Source organism: Nannospalax galili, unplaced genomic scaffold, assembly GCF_000622305.1.
Source record: "Nannospalax galili isolate Female #2095 unplaced genomic scaffold, S.galili_v1.0 scaffold799, whole genome shotgun sequence".
In the NCBI taxonomy this organism is placed as follows: Eukaryota; Metazoa; Chordata; class Mammalia; order Rodentia; family Spalacidae; genus Nannospalax; species Nannospalax galili.
The window spans coordinates 789,408-812,042 of NW_008343085.1; the positions used below are offsets into that span (position 1 = coordinate 789,408).

Here is a 22,635-nt window from a genome sequence, read left to right on the forward strand (position 1 = left end):
GAGTCATTTTCCATTATTAATCCAGGGCTGCCAAGGTGAAGTGGACAGTTCTGTTCCTGCTCAATTCTCCACCAGCAACGTCCCAGGAGGAGAAAGGGGCAAATTCTAGACTGTGGCATTCCCTACAGGAAGGGTGTACTGGTGAGACTGGAGTACAAGCTGTGCCAGCATAAATGGGGAATAGCAGCACTCAGCTATAATTAGTCACCCCCACAGCAGAACCTGCACAACAGAAAGGAGGGTCTCTGTTGGGAGGCAGGGCTCCTGATTGCTCCGAAGAGGCAGGGAAAGCTCTCTCTCTCTCTCTCTCTCTCTCTCTCTCTCTCTCTCTCTGATCTGAAAGCCTTCAGTGTGAGGACTGAAGGAGGTCGGATGTTTGATAGCACCCAGGGTAGTCAGAACACAGTAAAGACCCAATAAAAGAAGTTTCTTAAATCCTGAAGAGGAAGAAATATGAATGGGGGGGGCATACTGAGGCACGGGAAGGTGGCAATATCTCTAAGTAGGGTACAGGGGTAAGCTACAGTAAAAGTGGCAGTTTAGTTTCTGAGGAGAATGGACTCTTAGACGTGGTCTCTAGGGAAGGGCGATTTCTCAAAACCAGTATGCCTGGCTTCTCAGGAGAAAATTATCCCTTCAGTGTCTCCAGGCGCCCTCATAACTGACAGGTTTCTGAGAAGCTGGGCATTTGGAGGAGAGGCCTTACAAGAGGCTTACTGGAGAGAGCTAACTGAAGAGGAAGGGGAGGACAGAGCTGGCAAAAGAGCCCAAAGATGGAGCTAAAGAGAGCAGGGACAGCCCGCTCTTCAGAAAGGCAAATTCCCCGGGGTCCCACAGAAGAGAAGGGGAGGAAGGAGACCCACAAGAGGAGACGCTGGAGCTGAGTGAGAATCGGGATTTGGAGAACTCGAGCCTCCTCAGTCCCCAACAGTGAAAGGCTCCGGCCAGGATCCGGAGACCCCGGGGTTGGGGGCGGGTCCGCCGCCTGCAGCTGGCCTGGCGCACGCACACACGCACTCACCGATTTTGGCTAGGCTGGCCACCAGGATCCACAGGGCCACCAGGTAGGGTGCCTCCACCTCGTGCCACTGCCAGCGGAAGAGCGCCAAGCCTGGAGGGGGCTCGCCCAGCGACCCCGACTCCTGGGTGGGTTCTTCTGTGGCCCCCGCCCCCGCCAGGGGCAGGCAAAGCAGGAGCAGTGTGGTGCGCAGCATTCTGCAGCTTGCCTAGCCGCCCTCCCGCCACGGCCGCCGGCCCAGCGTCGCTGCAGCCGCCGCCGCCTACCCGGCGCCCCCGCGTCACAGGCACGTGGGGTTCGCTCCCCCCAATCCCGGCTCCGATATCCCCAGGCCAGGTCTGGGCTCCGAGACCCTGCCCCGGACGCCACCAGTTGGGATCCCCTCCTTCATCTCCACTAGACCAGCAGCAGCTCCGGAAATTCCCCAGCGTAGCCCTTCTTCCCCGAGTCCTGAAGCCCAGTCCTTCCCAAAGCGCCCCTCGCGGGATTCGGAGCGGTGAGCGACCACCGCCTCCGGGAGCGGCTCGTCGCGGGTAGGACGGGGTCCCGGGGGTCAGGGGCCGGCCCGGCGCGGCTCCACCGCAGCCTGTGCGGGCTCGCGGCGAGTTGCCCGCCCCAGGTGCCCAGGCCCCGGCGCCACGCTGAGAAAACGGCAGGGGGCAGTGCGCCGCCGTTTTCTCCTACCACCTCCAAAACCTGGGACCCCCTTCGGGCCACCGCCTGGTTCTGAGTTGCGCACGCGCAGTGGGCACTCCGAGAAAGCCTTGGACGCTGCCCCCGGCGTGCCCAGAAAGCTCAAGGCCAGGATCGAGCCTATTTCATTCCGGTTGAAAAGGAGACTGTTCTCTCCCGAACCGAGGGACACCGTCTTCCCTTACCCTCAAACTACAGGGAACTCTGTTCACCTTCTCCACGAATCTGAGATCTTTTGGAATTCCCTTTAAACCAGGAACAATCCATCCAACTTGAGGCATTTGACTCTTTTCACCCTATCCCTATACTGAAGACTGTCTCCATTTTCATTCATTCTTCACCCAAGCTGAAGGGAGCATGTGGTACCTGCCTCCTCAAACTGACTCATTCTATTCTTTTTCTAGAAAGGGCACCCACCCTTTTTTCCCACAACTAGAGGGAACTGAATCCATTTCTTCCTTCAAACAGTGAGATCTATTTTCACTTCTTGTTCCAAACTTAGAGATCCTTCTCACTGTTTTCTCCAATTGCGAGAAATGCTTTTACTGATCCCTCAAAATGGGAATTAACCCCGTCTGGTCCCTTTAACAGAATGGCCCAGATAACGGAGATTTATCTGAAGTCTTTCCGCCCAATCTGCCCTAAAATCCCCCCAAGGAAGCGCAGCAGCTTCTCCCACTGTACCTAGAGAAATTCTCTCCGCCTTCGGCTCTCTGCGAGGCGGGGCGCGAGCTCGGGTTTTTCCCGCCCTCCAAGCCCTGCTTCTAACGGGATCACCAGCAAGAACCCAAGCACCGCCTCTGGCGGTGGTTAGGCCTGACCCGCGCCTCCGCCTAGTCTCGGCTCCACCCCCTTCCTCAGCTCCGCCTCCTGGCTCCGCCCCAGCCGCGTCCGGTCCGACCCGGCCCAAAAAGCAGAGCTAGTGTAGTAGAAGCTGCAGCCGGGCAGGGACCCCAAGGTGTGCGGTGCGAGCCGGTGGCAGAGCCATGGCGGGCGAGGAAGAGCGCGGGGACGGGGACCCGGTATCAGTGGTGACTGTGAGGGTGCAGTACCTGGAAGACACCGACCCTTTCGCATGTGCCAACTTCCCGGAGCCACGCCGGGCCCCCACCTGCAGCTTGGACGGGGCGCTGCCCCTGAGCGCGCAGATACCCGCGCTGCACCGTCTGCTAGGAGCGCCTCTCAAGGTGAGGGGGGCGCAGAGAAAGTTGCGTTCCGAGGTTGAGGTACCGCGCCCTGAAAGCCGGTGGGCGGTGCTTCTCAGGGGGAGGCTGGAGTGGGTGCTCTCCTCCGGAAAAGTCCCCGGAGGGGGGACTCTTCAGTTGAGGGGGCACTCTTCAGTTGAGGGGGCATTGTAGAAGGGAAAAGGGAGTTTGAGAACCGCGGCACCCTGACTGCCCTTGAAAGTGAGGCCCACCTGGAGAGGTGCTTGGGGTCCCCTCGCTGCCTGCATGCCAGGGTTGCTGCAGGGGCAGGGTGTCGGTGGCAGTTCACGCTGTTGTGGATGGAGGAGGTGGAGCTGGGGAGGGACCAGTTTCCACCTGCTTCAGGTGAGGTGGAGGCGGAGCTACCAAGAGGGGCGGACTTGGGACGGGCCATCAGAGGTGGCAGGGACTTGGAGCCTGGAGGCTGCTTTGGGCCTAGTCTCGCAGGGGCTGGGGCGGCGGGGGAGGGGCTGGGAGTGCTGGCCTGGGTGAGCAGAGTCCCCCGGGAAATGCCGAGCCCTGGGAGGCTGCACGAGTGGAAAAGCCCTTTGAGTCACCGCCGCCACCGCCTGGTACTCCCCGCCGCTGATGGCCCACGCCTAGAAGGGAGGGGGCGGGCCCGGCTAATTTTAAACCGCCGGCCTGCCCTACTTTGCCGGCGCTCCTAGGCCGACTTTGCTCCGTGCTAGACAGGCCGTTTTCCAGATGGCCAGCCGGACCACCCCTCCCCTCCGGCTCGCCTCCCTCAACCCCCCAGCAGGCAGCTCTTTCCGGCATGCTCTTTCCGGGCCAGGACTGCGGGAGGCGCACGGCCATCCCCCAGGGTTCCCGACCTGCGGGTTAGCTACGAGGAGTGAGGGAGAAGGGAAGGAGTCGGTGGGGTGCCTCAGCTAGGCTGGGAGTTACGCAAACATACCCCTTAGGCCCGGGGTCTCCGCTGGAATGTGCCCTGGGCTCCAGGCCCCCAGCAGCCTGCATTCCTCATGCTTAGGCCAGCCCCGCCTCCTAGTGCAGGCGGGAGGGGTCGGGAAACTATTGGCCTGGGGAGTGGCGGGTGTCCAGGCAGAGCCCTAGCTCTCTGACCACAGCTGGAAGGGTGCAGCGAACTGCCTACCCTCAGAGTTTTGATGGGTTCCTCTCCTATCCTGCCCTGTTCAGAGGGGCCTGGAGGAAGCATGCCCAGCCTGAGGCCACCTGGAATTCATTATTAGAAATAGAGAAAAAGGGGTGCTGAGCTGGAGCTGTGTAGGTGGGCTAGGGAGAAGGGGGTGTTAAACTGAGACCTGTTAGCTTCTAAACTTCTGAAACTCCTTGTTTGGAAATAAGGCCGGGACAGGGTGGTATAGATCAGTGGTAGAGCACTTGCCTAGCATGTGCAAGGCTCTGAGTTTGATCCTTTGTTCCACAAGTACATACATACACATACATACATGCGTACATACATATGGCTGGAGCTCAAGAGGGAAAACTGTATTCCTCTCATTCCCTCACTCTAAAAACATTTCCTCTTCACAACTGGGAGCAGGGCTGGGAGATCAGCTGTAGAAATATGGTTTAGAACCTCTTCATTTAGAAAATCCATTACCAGCATGTTTTTAGCATGTACAAGGCCCATAGGTTCGGTCCCCAGCTAAAGAGGGAGAGAATATGAATGAATATAAAACAGCCTCCCAACCAGGTGCTGTGCCTTGTTCTCTGCTCCCTGGCTGAGGACACTGCCCAGCTCCATCATGGAGGTATTAAGTTTCCCTCCCACAACTCGGTACTTCTTGGTCAGACTGAAGTTTGGATCTCCCACCTGAAGCACCTGAGAAATGCTCCCTCCCTATTGGGAGGATTTGGGAAAGGTATAAAGTTACCTTGCTGTCTGGAGCAGGAACTCCCTAGAGTTGACAGCTTTGCCAGGAATGGTCAGATGCCCTGTGTTGTGCTTGTCCCAAATATAAACTGTGACCACAGACCCAGAATAGAAGGCTGGAGGAAAAGAGACTGAGAATAGGACAGGAGCAGGGACATCAGAGAACTGGGAGACGGGGGGAGTGGTGGGGGAGCAGAGCTCCTTGCAGGAAATGTCAGCAGCTGGTTCCTCCCCAGGTCCTATAAGTGGGTGCTCCAGAGGCTCAGGCATGACTCAGGTCTGCCTTGCTACCTTCTAGAAGGGAGAGATGGTCTGGAAACCCAGGCATCCCTGTTGTAGGCTGTAAGGCAAAAATAAGGGGGAGAGGTTCTCTACCCACTGCATTATCCTAGAGACAGCCAAGAGACCTCTGCCTTCCCACTCTGGGCACTGGCCCATCTTCCCTGCAGACTGTACAACCTCCCAAATGTGTATAAAGGCCAGCCTACCCTCCCTGGGGCTCCTCCCCCACACCCCATTGGGCCTAGAGTTCCCCTGGGGAACCCTTTTTAAACCATTCAGAGTTTGCCAGTCTGAGAAAACTTTGCTCATTTCCTCCAAGTCTAGGAGGAAGCTCCTTGCCACAGCCTCTGACTCATCTCCTAGCTTGGTCTGGGGGAAGGGAGGGGAGCCTGGCAGCACCCTGGTCTAGGTCTAGTGTCCCTAATGGAACTCAGGAGTGTCTTTCCCCATCGTACTAGGGCTCTCTTAGTCCAAGGACTTGCCCTGACCCCAGGGGAGAATTGAACCTTTGATGTTTTAGGTCCTAATTCCAATCTGTCTGTCCTACCTTCCCTTCTGTGGAGGGCTTCAGAAGCCTTTCCTGAGGCCCAAAGACCCTACCATGTCTGGTAGCTCTTAGATGTGTGATATTGCCATCAGCTTTGTTTCCCCAGCTGGCAGTGATAGAAAGGGCACAAGGGTGGCACTACCAGAATATGTCCTGACCCCACTCTAGCCTCTATTTAACCCCTCAAGTGGGCAAAGTAGCTCAAGTGTGACCTGACCTGCAGGCAGAGATACTAACTGAAAGGATTCCCAAAGATTTGTGTTTGTTTCCTGCAGTGCTGAGACTCAAAACCAGGGCCTCATACAGGTTAGGTAAGCATTGCACCACTGAGCTACATCCCCAGCCACCCCTATTTCCCTAGGATTTTGGTTTTCTTTTTTAGGTAGGGTGGTTTTACAGATTGGCTTCAAACTCTCATTCCTTCTGCGTTAGCCTCATGCATGCTAGGATTATAGGCATGTGCCACCGTGCCCATCCCTTTGGGGGTTCAGAGGCTTGTATGGTACTCGGTCGATGAACTGAGCTCTTTAGTCTTCTGCTATGGGAGCCTCTGGCAGCCTTCCTTATAGTCTTCATGTTCCATCTAGCTGGTCCTTCTAAGCTAGAAGAGTGGGTGGCAGCTGGTGATGGACCCTATGACCTAGGTCTTAGCAGAAGTAGACACTGTTTTCCTAGTGTGTGTGCTTGTTCATTTGTATCCCCTTGCTGGAACTGGGAGGACCAGTTTGGGGTATTTGCAGTGTCTGGTAAGCTGAGGAGCAATCTCTACTCGGCAAAATTGTAGGCCCTAGCCCTCAGGCACTGCTTCAGGGTTTTATGGAAACTACCAAGACCCATCCACCTAAGACCTGGGTCATTTAACCCTCCAGTCCAGGCTGTGCTTGCCTGTGGGAATTCACTGAATTCCTTTTTTTTTTTTTTTTTCCCTGTTACTGTTGTTTTGAGACAGGATTTCACTCTGTCCTGGAACTTGCTGTGTAGACCAGGCTGATCTGGAACTCACAGAGATCCACCTGCCTCTCCTTCCTGAGTGCTGGGATTAAAGGCATGCACTACCACAGCTGGCTGTTTTGTTTATAATTTTTTCAATTTTATTTATTTTTATTTTATGTGTATGAGTATTTTGCCTGCATATATTTAAGTGCACCACATACGTACAGTGCCTGTGGAGGCAAGAAGAGGGCATCAGATCCCCTAGAACTGGAGTTACCGACAGTTGTTAGCTGCCATGTGGGCGCTGGGAACTGAACCCAGGTCCCCTACAAGAGCAGCCAGTGCTCTTAACTACTGAGCCTTCTCTCCAGCCTCTTAATTTTTTTTAAGAAAGATCTATTTTTTTGTATTTTATTTATTTTTATTTTATTTTATGTGTATGAGTGTTATGCCTGCTTGTAAGTAAGTGCACCTGTGTCATTGAATGCCTGCAGAAGACAGAAGAGGCTGTCGGATCCCCTGGAACTGGAGTTATGGACAGTTGTTAGATGTCTTGTGGGTGCTGGGATTCGAACCCAGGTCTTCTGCAAGGACAACCAGTGTTCTTAACTACTGAGCCATCTCTACCTGGTATGTACATGTGAGTGCAGGTGTCCTCAGAAGCCAAAGGCGTCAGATGCCCAGAAGCTGGAGTTACAGACAGTTGTGAGCCACCCAACATGGTTACTGGGAATTGAATTCAAGTCTTGTGGAAGAGTAGTATGTGCTCTTAACCACTGAGCCATCTTTCTGGTCCGTTTTTGCTTTTGATTCAAGGTCTCACTATGTAGCCCTGGATAGCATAGAACTCCATATTATAGATCAGGCAGGACTTGAACTTGTGAAGATTCTCTTGCCTTTGCTTCCTGGGTGCTTGGATTATAGTTGTGTACCACCATACCTGGATAATTCATTGAATTTCTGAGTCTTGGCTTTATTACTTTCTTAAAAAATAAAATAGCTGGGTATGGTGGCGCACACCTGTAGTCCCAGCACTTGGGAGGCAGAGGTAGGCGGATCTCTGTGAGTTCAAGGCCAGCCTGGTCTATATAGTGAGTTCCAGGACAGCTGGGGCTACAAGGAGACCCTGTCTCAAGAAGACAAAAAATAATAATAATAATAAAATAAATTAAATGAGCCAGGTATGGTGGTACACGCCCTTATTCCCAGCAAGTACTGGCAGAGGCAGGCGGATCTTTGTGAGTTTGAGGCCAGTCTGGTCTATATAGCAAGTTCCAGGCTAGCTGGGGCTACAGGAAGACCTTGTCTCAAAAAGACAACAAATAAATTAAGTAAATAAATAAATAAATAAATAAATAAATGAAATAAGCCTTAAGTGAGGATAGGTGGTTCATACCTGTAATCCTAACATTTGCCATGAGTCCGAGACTAGCCTAGACTATGCTATAAGACCTTGTTTGGAAAGGAATGAGAAGGGAGAGGAAGAGAAGGTAAAAACAGAGAAAAGAAAACTAGGCATCTTAAGCCAGGCATGGTGGTACAAGCCTGTAATCCTAGCACTTGGGAGGTGGAAGCAGAAAGATAAGGAGTCAGCCTCAGCCATACAGCAAGTTCCAGGCCTACCAGTGCTACATAACTTTTTTCGGAGGGGGGGGCATTGATTTTTTTTGGTCTTTTTGAGACAGGGTCTCCCTGTAGCCCCAGCTGTCCTGGAGCTCACTATGTAGACCAGGCTGGCCTTGAACTCACAGAGATCTGCCTGCCTCTGCCTCCCAAGTTCTGGGAGGCTTTTTTTTTTTTTTTTTTTTAAGTAGTCTATTGTGTGGCACTGAAGAGGCATAATAAAAGCAGGTTTCCTTCCCTGAGACTCATTTTGGTCATCTCATCGAGGAAGTCACAGTGTAGCTATAGACCCATGATAACAGGAAAGAAGGGTCTTCAGAGCACTAGGTTCAGTATTCAGTGGACCAATGATCTCCTAAGAGTCTTTCAGTATGTAATTCTACCCTCTCCATCTTCCTTGTGCTGTGCCCTACATGTTCATCCCCACCAGGTTATACTATTATAAAAAAAAAAAAAAAAAAAAAAGAAATAATGAGGGTGGAATGGACAGATGGCTCAACAGAATGAATTTTAGTTCCCAGTACCCACATTGGGTGACTCCCAACCATATATTACACTTCAGGGAATTTGATGCCTCTAGCCTCCACCAGCACCTGCATGTACATGCAGACACACATAAATAAATAAATAAATAAATAAATAAATAAATAAATAAATAAATAATAAAATTTAATAATAGGGAGAAGGCACAATAGCTCTCTCTATGCTTGACTCTCTCTATATAAAACCATATGTGTGTGAGGGGGTGGATTTGACCAAAAACTTGTCGGCCCAGAGTGATGGCCTGTGCCTATAATCCCAGAAGGAGAATCAGGAGTTCAAAGACATCCCTCAGCTATATAGCGAGTTTGAGGCCAGCCTGCTGGATCATATGAGACTCTGCCTAAAAATCAATCAGTCAATCATCAATTAATCAATCATTCAATCATAAAATAATAATAAAACCATATGTAAGGAAGCTAGGGGTATGGCTCAGTGGTAGAGTTCTTTCCTATCTTGAAAAAGCTCTGGGTTTGATTCCCAGTACTGTGAAAAATAAATTCGTTCATTCATTCATTAAAAATGAACAAATGGCCGGGGTAGTGGCACACACCTTTAGTCCCAGCACTTGGGAGGCAGAGGCAGGCAGATCTCTGTGAGCTTGAGGCCTGGTCTCCATAGTGAATCCAGGACAGCTACAGGGAGACCCTGTCTCATAGAAAAAGGAAAAAAAAAAAAAAAAGAACAAACATGTGACAAGTGGGTCTGGGCCTGAGCCTGGAGAGTGAGAAGAAACATGGCTAGAGGCCAAAGTGAGCAGAGCCTGGGAAGGATGGGAGAGGGGCTTCTGCTAGATAAGAGGCCACAGAAGTGACAGAGACAGAAGCCAGGGTGGAGAATGTAGGCCCATACTGTGTGCTGTTCCTAGCAGTGTCAGTAGGGACCAGGGATTGGGCTTGCTGAAGCCTGGCATAGTCCCAGGGTGTGAGAAACAAGGCCCAGAGGTTTGGCTTTCAGAATGGGATCCCAGGAAGGGGCCAGAGGTGTGAAGAATATGTACCATCCTGCTAGCAGAAAATCTACCCATTTTGCTGTTGGCCTGATCCTAGCCCCCAACCTCCTACCTCCACCCAGAACAGAAAGCTGGGAACAGGAAACTGACTTAGAGGTACAAGGCCAACTGCTATCCCCGGATCTTCTCCCCATAATGGACCCTTGGCAGGACCAGACAAAGTGGTTGGGGAGGCCACTTCTACACCCATGGAGTAGGGCTAAGCCTGCTTAGCTGGGGATTCCAGAGTGGTGAACACTTTAGCCTTAGTACTACCCCATGCCACAAATCTCATCTTGAAGAGAGGGCCATTCTCTGCTTACTTGGGGGGAACAAGGTACACGCAGGAATGGATGACTGCACAGTGGGCCTAACCTCTGTGGATGTGTTACTTTGGCCTATGTGCAGCCTATTCCTGACCATATACCTGGGTGTGTATGTTACTGGGTGTTTACAGCAGTTGGTCCCTCTTAGAACTCCTAGAAGTTGTGAATCCTCATTAATGTCTGAGTTTTTTCTTAGTCAAGCCTGACTTGTCTTCCCTGCTGGGCTGGAAGGAAAAGAAGGCAAAGAAAGTGTGTGCTTCCTGCTGTGTCCTCCATACCTAAAACCAGGCTGGTTCACGAATGTTCAAATAAATGAGCAATAATATTTTATGTGTGATATGGAGACAATTCCTGGGGAAGGTGTGTTTAGCTTCCCCAGATCCTCCGGTCCAAGCAGTATGTAGGGAGATGTTACTGGACCTGAATCAGGTTGGAGGTAAGTTGATGAGTCTCTGTGTAGGAAGAGAGATCAGGAGGAATGTGAGGCTGCCATGTGTTGAGCTGGCCCTGGCAAGATACCCCAGCCCTGGGGCCTTACAGTCTCCTCACAAACCTGTTCCCAGTAGGCACAGGAGATGCCTCTGCTCCCTGGGAGGAGAAAGGCCAGGCCCGCCCAAGGCACCCAGGGGAGGGCAGACAGCCAGGCAGGAAGTGGGACAGAGAATAGTCTGGAGTGTTTATCCTGTGTCCCATGTCCCAGGCAAGAAGAGGGGGGTCACCCAAGGGCCCCGCATGCCATACTGCCAGGAAGAAGTCAGTTCAGGCTCTGAAAAAGAGCAGAGGTGCTAGACAGAGGCAGAAGCAGGGCAGGAGTAGGACTCCCCAATCCCTAACTCCCCACCCCTGGGACCAAGGACAGCTGGAAACCCTTGAGTGGGGTTCAGAGCTGGGCAGGGCTGATCAGACAGCAGGACAAATGGAGTTGGCTTATCCAGTGAGATAGAGATCAGAAGACCTCCCCTACTGCCTCCCCAGAAGTATTCTCACCCCATGCCATAGCACCTCAAGAACAATTGCCCAAGTAGAGGACTTTGATTAGCTCTGTATATCAGCAATGCTATGGCGGGAGTGTCTGGGAGAGGCACTGTGCCTTCAAAGTCTTGGGAGTCACCTCATTCAGGCTTTACGATAAGCACTTCTTTTTATTTTTGTTGTTCTTGTTTTTTGGGGTTTGGGGTATTATTTGAATTTTGTTGCTGCTGTTGTTTGAGACATGGTCTCCCTCTAGCCCCTGATCTGAATCCAAGTTGGCCTTGATGTCACAGAAATCTGCCCACCTCTGCCTACTGTGTTGCTGAAACTAAAGCTGTATGCTACCATGCAGGGCTGTTGGGTTTTGTTTTGTTTTGGTTTGTTTTTAATATTTTATTATTATTTTTATTTTATATGTATGAGATTGCCTGCATATATGTGAGTGCACCCGTGTTGTACAATGCTGCAGAGGTCAGAAGAGGGCTTCGGATTCCTCTGGAACTGGAGTTAAGGATGGTTCGCAGCTGCCATGTGGGTGCTGGGAATCAAACCTGGGTCTGCAAGAGCAGTAGTGCTTTTAACCACTGAGCCATCTCTCCAGCCCCTTGCTTTGTTTCTTTTATTTTATGTGCATAGGTGTATTGCTTGCATGTATATAAGTGTACCCATGTCGTACAGTGCCCATGGAGGTTGGACGAGGGTGTTGGATCCCCAGGAACTGGAGCTGTGGATGGTTGTTAGCTGCCATGTGGGTGCTGGGAATTGAACCCAGGTCCTCTGCAAGAGCAGTCAGTGCTATTAACCAATGAGCCACTCTTGAGCCCTGTGGTTATTTGACAGGGTCTCATAGGGATCTGCCTGTCTCTGCCTCCTGTGTGCTGGAATTAAAGGCGTGTGCTACCACACCTAGCTATAAGTACTTAAGGGACCAAATGGCCAGCCAGGCTTGAAGGAAGGAACAAACGATGAAGCTTGTGCCTTCCTGTTTATAGAGTCTGACTATATCTGACTTTATTTTTATTTTATGTGTATGATTGTTATGCCTGCCTGTGTATAAGTGCACCCATGCTAGGCAGTGCCTGTGTCACCTAGGACTAGCCCCCTTGAGGAAAGGACAAAGCCTCTGAGACCTGGAGGGACTGGGAGTCTGGATTAGACTCTGCTCCTCACCATTCTGGTAAACACTGCCAGCTGGGTTTACACCTCTCTGAACTTACAAAACTTTCTCTCAGAACTTTAATGCTTTGTGATTGCAGCTTTTCACCTCACAAGGCTGTGAACTTCCTCGAAGGCAACTTCCCCCCATCTTCATGCCCCTTCCTCATTTGTGTTCCTTAGCTCAAAATAAAAAGTTTTTTAAAAAAATTGGGGCTGTAGTTTAATGGTGGAAGGCTTGTTCAGCATGTGTACAGCCCTGGGTTTGATCTCTAATACCATAAAACCAAAACAACAACAACAACAAAATCCAACTGTAATATTAGCCCTAATATTCATTTGTTCCCAGCTGGAGGACTGTGCCCTGCAAGTGTCTCCCTCTGGATACTACCTGGACCCAGAACTGTCCCTGGAAGAACAGCGGGAGATGCTGGAGGGCTTCTATGACGAGATCAGGTCAGAGTTGACAGGCTGAGGGAGACCAGGGAGCCCTTCTCTCTTCCCTTCGGGGGTTGGCATGGGTCTGACCCAAGCTACCACCCTTGTCCCCACCAAGGTTCAGCTCAGGTATCAGCAGCTAAGGCAGTCAATTTGTAGCCTGGGCTGTAGATAAACTTCTGCTGCCCAAGGGAACTATGCTAGGGAAATCCCCAGTTCAGGATGGATGTGTGGGGGCTCTTTCACATACCTGAGATACCTATGTTTACACAAACTCTCCTGTTTGGCCAACACTTGGGCCTTTGGAGTGGCAACTGGGAAGGAAGAAGTAGGCCAGCATTGGCATGTAGAGGTCTTTGGCTGTCTTGATTTTGAGGGTGGTACCCTGAGGAATCAGCTGGGAATCTGCTGACGTGGCTGCTTAATTCCAGCAAAGGACGGAAACCCACACTGATCCTGCGGACCCAGCTCTCTGTGAGGGTCAATGCTATCTTGGGTGAGTGTGTGATGGCTTTGATATCTAGCAACCCACTGCTGCCCTGTTCCACTCTCCCCTCATAGCCTAGTTAGCCTCATTTCTTTCAGGCCCTTGTTGGACTATGCTTTGAGTAGATTGGAAATCTGATGTCCCCTGCCCTGAGTGCTCCTTCCAGGATCTGGGCTGATGTCATAACTGGATTGTAGTAATGGCAATAGTGGAGGGTACCCAGAGTCAGGAAATTAAGGAAAAGGAGGTTTGAGAATACTAGAATCTTCTTTGGTAGGAGGTTGTTGTTATTATGTCCTAAAGGAAGCGGACACTGTATTCCCTTGAGAATTCATACCCACTCCCCCCTTGCAGAAAAGTTGTATGGCTCCAGTGGCCCTGAGCTCCGCCGATCCCTCTTCTCATTAAAGCAGATATTCCAGGTGAGACCCTGAGGTGGGTGGAGGGTGTGTCTAGCTTAAACCCCCCTAAACTCCCCCATGGTACCTCTAGGAAGACAAGGACCTGGTGCCTGAATTTGTGCACTCAGAGGGGCTGAGTTGCTTAATCCATGTGGGTGCTGCTGCTGACCACAACTACCAGAGCTACATCCTTCGAGGTCAGCCCCACACTTCCCCTTGACCTTTGTCCCCATGGCCCCCCACCCCCGACTGACATCTTCCCATCCCTATGTCTCTAGCACTGGGCCAGCTGATGCTTTTTGTGGATGGGATGCTGGGGGTGGTAGCCCATAGTGAGACAGTGCAGTGGCTGTATACGCTGTGTGCTAGCCTGGTAAGTAGTCTCTACCCAGACATATGCACCCTTTTCCCATTGCTTCCTTCTGCAAAGTGGGCTGGATTAGAGTAAACCTGAGTCCCCTTGAAAACTAGAAGTACTTTCAAGCCTGGGCCTAGAACCAGGGTCTGTCTACCTAGACTCTTCTCTCTTAGTCCAGCCCCCCAGGTGTCCTTCCCCTTCCTGTAAGAGCTAACACAGTGTGGCCAAGCCCCACTTACATGTAGTGACTTCTCTTCCTCCAGTCCCGTTTGGTGGTGAAGACAACCCTGAAGCTGCTCCTGGTGTTTGTGGAATATTCTGAGAACAACGCACCACTGTTCATCCAGGCAGTCAACTCTGTGGCTAGCACCACTGGTCAGAGCCTATCCCTCTTTTGTCTACAACTCAGAGCCTTCTATCCTACTGCTTCCAACCCTGTGACTGCTCCCCTTTCTATGTGGCAGATACTCCTCCCTGGGCCAATTTGGTATCCATCTTGGAAGAGAAGAATGGAGCTGACCCAGAGTTGTTGGTGTACACTGTCACCCTCATCAACAAGGTGTAGGATTGGGACCAAGTGCCAACTCTGAGCCCCTGACCTGTGACCCCACCAGCCAGCCTCAGCCTTGCTTCCTATCCCCACTCTCCAGACACTGGTAGCACTTCCAGACCAGGACTCCTTCTATGACGTGACAGATGCACTGGAGCAGCAAGGCATGGAAGCACTGGTCCAGCGCCTCCTGGGCACTGCTGGCATCGATGTTGACCTTCGAACACAGCTTATGCTGTATGAGGTGAGTCAGGAGAGAGAGGTGCAGTTCCCCAGTACCTATTCCACCTATTGGCCTTCAACTGCTTGCTCATGTCCTCGGCACCTCCACTAGAGCGCCCTGCGGTTGGAGGATGGGGATATGGAAGAGGCTGCAGCTGCGGCCGCTGCAGGAGGCCGGCGAGAACGACGGAAGCCATCCTCAGAGGAGGGCAAGAGGAGCCGCAGATCACTGGAAGGTGGAGGTTGTCCTGTGCGTGCCCCAGAACCTGGGTAAGTGCATGCCTGGGTAGATGCAGAGGGATGAATCCGCCAGGTATGACCCTGTCTGCTGACAGACCCTGCTTCTAGCCCTACAGGCCCTGCTTCACCAGTAGACCCCACCCTGTTGACAAGCCCTGCCTCCAGCCCCACTGGCCCTGCCTTTGGCCTCCATACCTCAGTGAACCTCTTTCCTACCATTTCTGTGGGGCCCTCAATGGACAGTTCCTGTGAGAGAAGCATCTACAAGTAAGTAGGGAGATAGAGTGCTCCCCTAGTCCTGTCTCCAACTATCCCTCCACTTTGTGCCCCTCCATGGGCTCTCAGCCTCCTCTGCCCAAACGCGTGCTTTCTCTTTCTTTTCAGACTTCACCAAACTGCTCCCGTTTGGTAAGTGACTGCTGGAGGGTGAGGTTTGGCTCTGATTGGACCTCCTCCTCCTGTGGCTTCTCTCTTTCCAGTGTTCCACTTGCCTTGGCCTCTTGTCATGTTTCCCTCTTCGCTGTCTTTCTGTTTCTCTGTCACTTCTTTTCTGCTCTTTGTTATTACTATACTCTGTCCAGCTTCACGCCAGTCTCCTCCACTTCCAGTTTCTCCATGTCCTGCCACCCCCAGCCCTCCTCTTCCCACTGTGAACGGGAAAGAACTGTGACATTACTGCCCAGCTCTGTATGGGTGCAGCAAGTGGGCCTTGAAATGGAGCTGGCACCAGAGTTACCATGTTTTCTTCTCATCCCCCTACCCAGCGCCCCTGAGAGCCCACCTGTCCCCCAGTCCCTTACCGGGCAGGCCAGGCTGGAGTAAGTACAGAGGCCAGTCTTCCAGGCTTGCCATGTGCTCAGGGCTTCAACATTGCTTCCCCAGCAGAGGTTCCATATAGCCCCACTAGAGGGATTCTCAGCAACCCCCTCTCCCAGACTTATGGCTTCTTAGTAACCCAAAGACTTAAGCTCTGGGAAGCAGGTCATTGGAGTCATAGTGGTCCCTGTGCTTTGATAGTGGTAGCTTAGCAGCTTAGACCAGAGGTAGGGATGTAGACAAACAGCTTGGGAGTAGAGTATGGAGAGGTATATAGTGCTGAGGTGTGGGTGATGGAACAACCTAAGGCTGAAGGAAGGGCAGGGACTGAGCCAACGGAGGCTGGAGGGACTAGAAAGGAGATGCTAGAGACAGGTATGATGGCACACATCTTGTAATCTCAGCACTTGGGGGAGGAAGCAAGGAGGACCAGGAATGTTCGAGGTCATCTTCAGCCACATAGCAAGTTTGAGACCAGCCTGGGCTACATAAGACCCTGTCTCAAAAGAGAGGAGAGTCAGGGGGAAGAAAAGGAAAGAGAAAGAAAATGAAGAGAAGACAACAATTTCAACATAAATTGAGTACATACTATTTGCCAGGTCATTTTCTGGACATTGGCCATAACTCTCAAAAGCTGATAGACATGCCAAGGGAGGGGAAAACCTGCTGTGCCCATTCAGACAGCTACACCCTTTCCCTGCTCTAAGGGCCTTATCTAGAATAAGAATGAACATGCATAGCAGCTAGTTGGATGTTAAGTAGAACTTCTCTCTGTACTTTGACCAAGAATGCTAGGTTGGTTGTAACTGCCTAAATGTGGAAGATTGAACAAGGCCTGGCCTTGGCGGGGTGGGTAGAGGCCTGCTCAGTGCATGGACTGTTCCCTATGCCTGTGTATGCTTGTAGTTGGGTGGGGGGTGCACAGAAGCGCTCAGCAAGGCATGTGTACCACCCTGGGTTAGACACTGACAAGTACTGACAAGTACCTTCCCCCAGAGCCCGGTTCCTGGAGAATGTGGCAGCAGCAGAGACAGAGAAGCAGGCTGCACTGGCCCAAGGCCGGGCAGAGGCACTGGCTATGGCCACAGTGGATGAGATTGATGGAGTCACAGGTGAGTAGATGGTCATGAAGAATCTCTACCCATGTTGCTTTCTTGCCCCACAGACAGCATATGCCTGACAGCTGTTTCCTTTTTGCTAGGTACCAGAGAACTGTGGGACTCCCCAGAGCCAGACTTTACACCCAGAACACCCCAGAGCCCTGTCCCCCGAATCCTGCTCCGGACCCAGCGGAGTCTTGAGCCAGATTGCAAGGAGGCACTGGCACCAAGTCCCAAGGCTGAGCCCATCCAAGAGCTTCCTACTCGTGTACCCAAGCTCTGCATTGGGGACCTGGACTTCTCAGATCTGGGGGAGGATGAAGACCAGGACATGTTAAATGTAGAGTCAGTAGAGATTGGAAGAGAGGTCCTAATCCCACTACCCCCACCTCCCCTGCTCTCTGGAGGCCCTCCACCTCCACCCCCGCCTCCCCCACCCATCTTAGGCTCCTGCCCACCACCTCCACCTCCACCTCCAGTTGCCCCTATTCCCCACTCATCGCCTGATGGCTCAGCCCTCCCCACCAAAAGGAAGACAGTAAAACTCTTTTGGCGGGAACTAAAGCTGGCTGAGAGCCCTGGGCACTCTAGAAGCCGTTTTGGGCCTTGTCCTACCCTGTGGGCTTCCCTGGAGCCTGTTTCAGTGGACACAGCCCGGCTGGAACACCTGTTTGAGTCTCGGGCCAAGGACATGCTGCCTTCCAAGGTAAATCTGTGGTAGGAGAGAGGAATTATAGTTCAAAGGGCTGAGCTATTGAAGCTAGTCTCATTTCCCACAGGGGAAAATAGGCAAAGAAAGAAGTATTTGTCTGAGGCTCTCAAGGAAACAACAGAGCCCTTATTAGAATATCTGATGACTCCTTGTGCCTTATATCTTCCCTTGTGGGGTCACTAAGCTTTGAGAGGAAGACCTTGGAATGTTTTCCTAGGTTGTTGTCCCAACTAGTTTATTCCCCAATCTTACACTGCCATCTTCCCAACCTTACAGAAAGCTGGTGAAGGCCGCCGGACAATAACCACAGTGCTGGACCCCAAGCGCAGCAATGCCATCAACATTGGCCTAACCACTTTGCCTCCTGTGCATGTCATTAAGGCTGCCCTGCTCAACTTTGATGAGTTCGCTGTCAGCAAGGATGGCATTGAGGTGGGCCCTAAAGATATAGGAGGGAAATGGAAGGGCTGATCCTTTCCTTTGGTCAGTAGGCATTTCCAGTCCCTCCAGTGGTAGGCATAGGCCTGGCTTTTTGTTTTGTTTTGTTTTTTGGTATTTTTGAGACAGGGTCTCCCTGTAGCCCCAGCTGGCCTGGAACTCACAGAGATCTGCCTGCCTCTGCCTCCCAAGTGCTATGACTAAAGGCATGTGCCACCATGCCTGGCTAGGCCTGGCATTTTTGCAGGACAGTCCCTAAACCCTGGGGATCCCCTAGCAGGCCAAGGGAATGGTAAAAGACAATGTCTCAGGACCTCAGGCCGGTACTGAGGGGCCTCTCTGGGATGATGGCTGCATCTTCAGAAACTGCTAACCATGATGCCAACGGAGGAAGAGCGGCAGAAGATTGAGGAAGCCCACCTAGCCAATCCTGATGTACCCCTTGGCCCTGCTGAGAATTTCCTGATGACTCTTGCCAGTATTGGAGGCCTGGCTGCACGCCTACAACTCTGGGCTTTCAAGCTGGACTATGACAGCATGGAGCGGGTATGTGGGTCACAGAGTGGGACAGGCAGTAGAGACAGGTGAATAATGACCATCTAGTCAGAGGCCATCATCTCCTATACCAGGAAATTGCAGAGCCACTGTTTGACCTGAAAATGGGCATGGAACAGCTGGTGCACAATGCTACCTTCCGCTGTATTCTGGCGACCCTGTTGGCTGTGGGCAACTTCCTCAATGGTTCCCAGGTGAGTGAGAACATTTGGGGACTGGAGGTCAGGGCTCTGGAGATGCCCAGGCCCAGGCTCAGATTGGGTCCTTTCAGAGCAGTGGCTTTGAGCTGAGCTACCTGGAAAAGGTGTCAGAAGTGAAAGACACAGTGCGCCGGCAATCACTGCTGTACCATCTCTGCTCCTTGGTGCTCCAGACTCGGCCTGATTCCTCTGACCTCTACTCAGAAATCCCTGCCCTGACCCGCTGTGCCAAGGTTAGCACTGGACAGATTCTACTTAGACTGCCTGAGGTACAGTGGAGCACTGCTTCTTGGGGCTGGATCCTCCTCCCCTCCCTCTTCCACTTGGGCTGTTGTGCCAGAGATTGCTGAGGCTGTAGGTATATGGCTGTCTCCTCTGCCAGAAAGACTTTCTTCTAATGGCCTAACTACACCCACTCAGTCTTTGGGTCTGTTTAGCTGCCACTTCCTCCAAGAAGCCTTGTCTTCCTACTTGGAGCAACTGGACTGGTCTGTCTCTTGCCTTTTTCTTTCTTTTTTGGTAACAAAGGGGAGTGAACCAGAGTCTTATGCAATGCAAGTACAAGAACTCTACCACTGAGCTACATCCCTAGCCCTCTTTACTTTCTAAGACAGGATCTCACTAAGTTGCCTAAGCTGACCTTGAACAAACTATAGTCCAAGCTGTCCAGCTTGGACCACAGGTACACAGCTGAGATTTGGCCTCTTTAAAAGCTTACATGCTGGGACTGGAGAGATGGCTCAGTGGTTAAGAACACTGGCTGTGCAGAAGACCCAGGTTTGAATCCCAGCACCCACATGGCAGCTAACAACTGTCCATAATTCCAGTTCCAGGGGATCTGACAGCCTCCTCTGTCCTCCGCAGGCATTGCATGACATGGATGAACTTAGATACACGCAGGCAATACACGCATACACACAAAATAAAAATAATAAAGTATTTAAAAAAAAAAAGCTGGGCGTGGTGGTGCACGCCTATAGTCCCAGCACTTGGGAGGCAGAGGCAGGTGGATCTCTGTGAGTTCAAGGCCAGCCTGGTCTACATAGTGAGTTCCAGGCAGCTGGGGCTACAAGGAGACCCTGTCTCAAAAAGACAAAAAAGCTTACATACCAGTCGGGCATGGTGGCACAGGCCTTTAATCCCAGCACTTAGGAGGCAGAGGCAGGCAGAGCTCTGTGAGTTCAAGGCCAGCCTGGACTACATAGCTAGTTCCAGGCCAGCTGAGGCTGTAGGGAGACCCTGTCTCCAAAAGACAAAAAAAAACAAACAAACCCAAAAAGCTTACATAACAGGCACTAGGGGTGTAAAACTGTAACACTTGGGCTTTAGGCAGTGAATTATAGGGCAAACCATGTACCCTCTTGTTTTTCAGGTGGATTTTGAGCAGCTGACTGAGAACCTAGGGCAGCTGGAGTGCCGGAGCCAGGCAGCTGAGGACAGCCTGAGGAGCTTGGCAAAGCATGAACTGGCCCCAGCTCTGCGTGCCCGCCTCACCCACTTCCTGGCCCAGTGTACTCGCCGTGTTGCCATGCTAAGGGTAGTGCACCGTCGAGTCTGCAACAGGTAGTGCCATGAGCCAGGGAGAGGTAGGACTGCCACCACTGTCCCTTAAACACTGAATAGGACTCATTGTACTGTCCCTCGTTCTCCAACCTAGGTTCCACGCCTTCCTGCTCTACCTGGGCTACACTGCACAGGCAGCCCAAGAAGTGCGCATCATGCAGTTCTGCCACACAATGCGAGAGTTCGCGCTTGAGTATCGGACTTGCCGGGAACGAGTACTACAGCAGCAGCAGAAGCGGGCTACATACCGTGAGCGCAACAAGACCCGGGGACGCATGATCACTGAGGTGAATGCCCTTCCAGGTCTTGACTGCCACCCAGTGGTCCCTTTCCCTGGTTCCCAACCCATCCTCTACCCTCTCTAGACAGAGAAGTTCTCAGGCGTGGCTGGAGAGGCCCCCAGTAACCTGTGTGTTCCAGTGGCTGTGAGCAGTGGGCCAGGCCGGGGTGATGCTGACAGTCATGCCAGTATGAAGAATCTGCTTACCATCAAGCCAGAGGACACTACACGCAATCGGCGTAGCAGAGGTACAACTTGGAAGCCACTAGGGGAATGGGTTCTAAGGATTCCTCAGCCTAACTCCTCTCTGGTCTCCCTTAGGCATGGTCCAAAGCAGCTCCCCTGTCACACACACAGCAGTGGGGCCTTCTGTTGTACCCCCTGAGGAGACCTCAGGCTCCAGTTTACCCAGTGACACATCAGATGAGATAATGGACCTGCTGGTGCAGTCAGTTACCAAGAGCAGTCCTCGAGCCTTAGCTACTCGGGAAAGGAAGCGCTCTCGTGGTAACCGCAAGTCCTGTGAGTGTCCCCCTAACAAGCCCACTGCTTGCCTACCTTATCCCCATGAACCCTCTAACTCTGGTCTGTCCCTGCAGTGAGACGGACATTGAAGAGTGGGCTCGGAGATGACCTGGTGCAGGCACTGGGACTAAGCAAAGCTCCTGGCCTGGAGGTGTGAGGGGGTTACCTGCAGGTAACCCCTCTAGATCCCAGCATATAATGCAAGAGACTATAAAGCAAGAAGGGCCTGAAGCAGAAATCTGGTTCCAGAAGCCTGTGCCCAGGAATCAGTATCTTGAGCAGTATTAGATGTGTACGTGTGTATACAATATACATGTATGCATGTGTGAGCTCCTTAACTTGGAACAAAATAAAGTTTTCCTAGCTAATCCAAGAGCCTCTTTCCTCTTTCACAGTCCCTGCCTAGCTGAGCCAGGAAATCATAGGACCAATTCTTCCTGCCTTGTATATTATTATCCACACAGCCGTTAACCACATTCTGAACAATTTATTCAGTAATCCTATACCTCAGGCTGCTTTTGGCCCTTCAACTAGACACTCACTGCTCCAGGCATGGGACCATGCAGCCTAATAGAGCCAACCAAAGCCCAGCAGCTTGTGGCCACAATAATGAAGGCTATAACCGCTTCATTTGCCGCCTCTCTTGTCGGCGCTGCCGTTTCTCATTGTGTTCTGGTGCTGGGGCTCCACTCTCTGCTGTGAACCAGGGGCCCAGTACATTCACCCACAGGAGGTAAAGGGCCCGGCCTGGAGCCTAGGAGAGAAAAGGTAACTTAAGCCAGGTACAAAGAATGAGGAACAGGATTAAATGCCCTTGCCCCCACACCCCAGCTCACGCACCAGAAGCCAGAAGGACCAAATGTAGAGAGAGAAGCAGCTGAGCACTTGAACGATGGCTGTCAGTAGGATCACATCTTTAAGGTGCCTGTGGATAGAAGGGAGGCTGCCAAAGACAGTAGGCGGGTCCCAGTTCTACCCCTTCTACTCTGTTGAAGTTGTAAGTAGTTGTGGGTCTTGGGCTGTCTGGGCCCCAGCGCCCCAGCCCTGGGGCCGCTCACCTGGGCTGGCGATGGGGGACACTCACTCTGCCATGCCCTGCTCCATGTTGAGGTCCATGCCACCATCTATCAAGGACCCATCCTCAGAGAAGGCTGCCCGAGCCATCGAACTCATAGAGTGGTAACTGGCCCCATATACTGCCAAACTAAAGGCCAGGGCCATCTGCAGAACAAGAATGAGGGTATCAAAGTCTAGCCACTGACCCTGTACACTCATCACTTTGCAGGATGGTGACACTTACCCAGGCCCAAAATGAGGCAGATGAGTAGAAGAAGACCAAGGTTACAAGGCAGTAAATGGCCTGCAAACAAATACAGGATCAGGCTGGAGTTGAAAACTACCCCAAGTTACAGGCTTCCTCAACTCTGACCAAGAATTGAGCCAGACTGGGAGGAAGGAGCCAGCTGGCCCCTGAGTCAGACAACTCTGATATCCATAACAGCCAGGAAAGTAAGCCTTAGTGTATTTGGGGTGAAGCTAGTCAAACCCAGCTGAGGCTCATTCCTTTATTTCTTGTTTGTTGCCTTTTTTTTGGGGGGGGGGGGGTC

The 22,635-nt window shown here is 51.9% G+C and overlaps 3 protein-coding genes across 8 annotated transcripts in view; 1 reads left to right on the forward strand and 2 right to left on the reverse strand.

Annotated features, from left to right (window-relative positions):
- The window catches only part of Slc9a5 (solute carrier family 9 member A5), a 23,618-nt gene extending 20,346 nt beyond the window's left edge, over nucleotides 1-3,272 (reverse strand). For 2 of the 4 annotated variants that reach the window (XM_029566437.1, XM_008839095.3), the window contains exon 1: nucleotides 1,022-2,247. In XM_029566437.1, coding sequence (XP_029422297.1) covers nucleotides 1,022-1,214 — 193 coding nt within the window. In that variant the 5' untranslated portion in view covers nucleotides 1,215-2,247. Of the gene's footprint in view, nucleotides 1-1,021; nucleotides 2,248-2,395; nucleotides 2,464-3,128 lie in introns of those variants that run through there. The other 2 variants (XM_029566439.1, XM_029566438.1) reach the window with 2 other exon arrangements.
- Nucleotides 2,554-21,390, forward strand: Fhod1 (formin homology 2 domain containing 1). 3 transcript variants are annotated; one of them, XM_029566436.1, is made up of 24 exons: nucleotides 2,554-2,898; nucleotides 12,493-12,599; nucleotides 13,013-13,077; nucleotides 13,423-13,490; nucleotides 13,561-13,666; nucleotides 13,748-13,842; nucleotides 14,091-14,202; nucleotides 14,292-14,386; nucleotides 14,478-14,621; nucleotides 14,712-14,869; nucleotides 14,948-15,106; nucleotides 15,224-15,247; nucleotides 15,604-15,657; nucleotides 16,652-16,767; nucleotides 16,857-17,461; nucleotides 17,744-17,899; nucleotides 18,269-18,451; nucleotides 18,535-18,654; nucleotides 18,732-18,893; nucleotides 20,033-20,223; nucleotides 20,318-20,510; nucleotides 20,589-20,751; nucleotides 20,825-21,025; nucleotides 21,103-21,390. In XM_029566436.1, exons 1-24 carry the CDS (start codon nucleotides 2,698-2,700, stop codon nucleotides 21,183-21,185), a joined length of 3,561 nt encoding a protein of 1,186 aa, XP_029422296.1. In that variant the 5' UTR covers nucleotides 2,554-2,697; the 3' UTR covers nucleotides 21,186-21,390. The 3 variants fall into 3 exon arrangements, with proteins under 3 accessions (XP_029422296.1, XP_008837318.1, XP_017655138.1); XM_008839096.3 differs by lacking the exons at nucleotides 15,224-15,247; nucleotides 15,604-15,657; XM_017799649.2 differs by lacking the exons at nucleotides 13,561-13,666; nucleotides 13,748-13,842; nucleotides 15,224-15,247; nucleotides 15,604-15,657.
- Nucleotides 21,391-21,495: 105 nt separating this feature from the next.
- Tmem208 (transmembrane protein 208) overlaps nucleotides 21,496-22,635 on the reverse strand; it is a 2,558-nt gene continuing 1,418 nt past the window's right edge. Inside the window, exons 3-6 of the mRNA XM_008839097.3 lie at nucleotides 22,329-22,388; nucleotides 22,113-22,249; nucleotides 21,869-21,953; nucleotides 21,496-21,782 (exon numbers count right to left, since the gene is read on the reverse strand). Coding sequence (XP_008837319.1) covers nucleotides 21,645-21,782; nucleotides 21,869-21,953; nucleotides 22,113-22,249; nucleotides 22,329-22,388 — 420 coding nt within the window. The 3' untranslated portion in view covers nucleotides 21,496-21,644. The remainder of the gene's footprint in view (nucleotides 21,783-21,868; nucleotides 21,954-22,112; nucleotides 22,250-22,328; nucleotides 22,389-22,635) is intronic.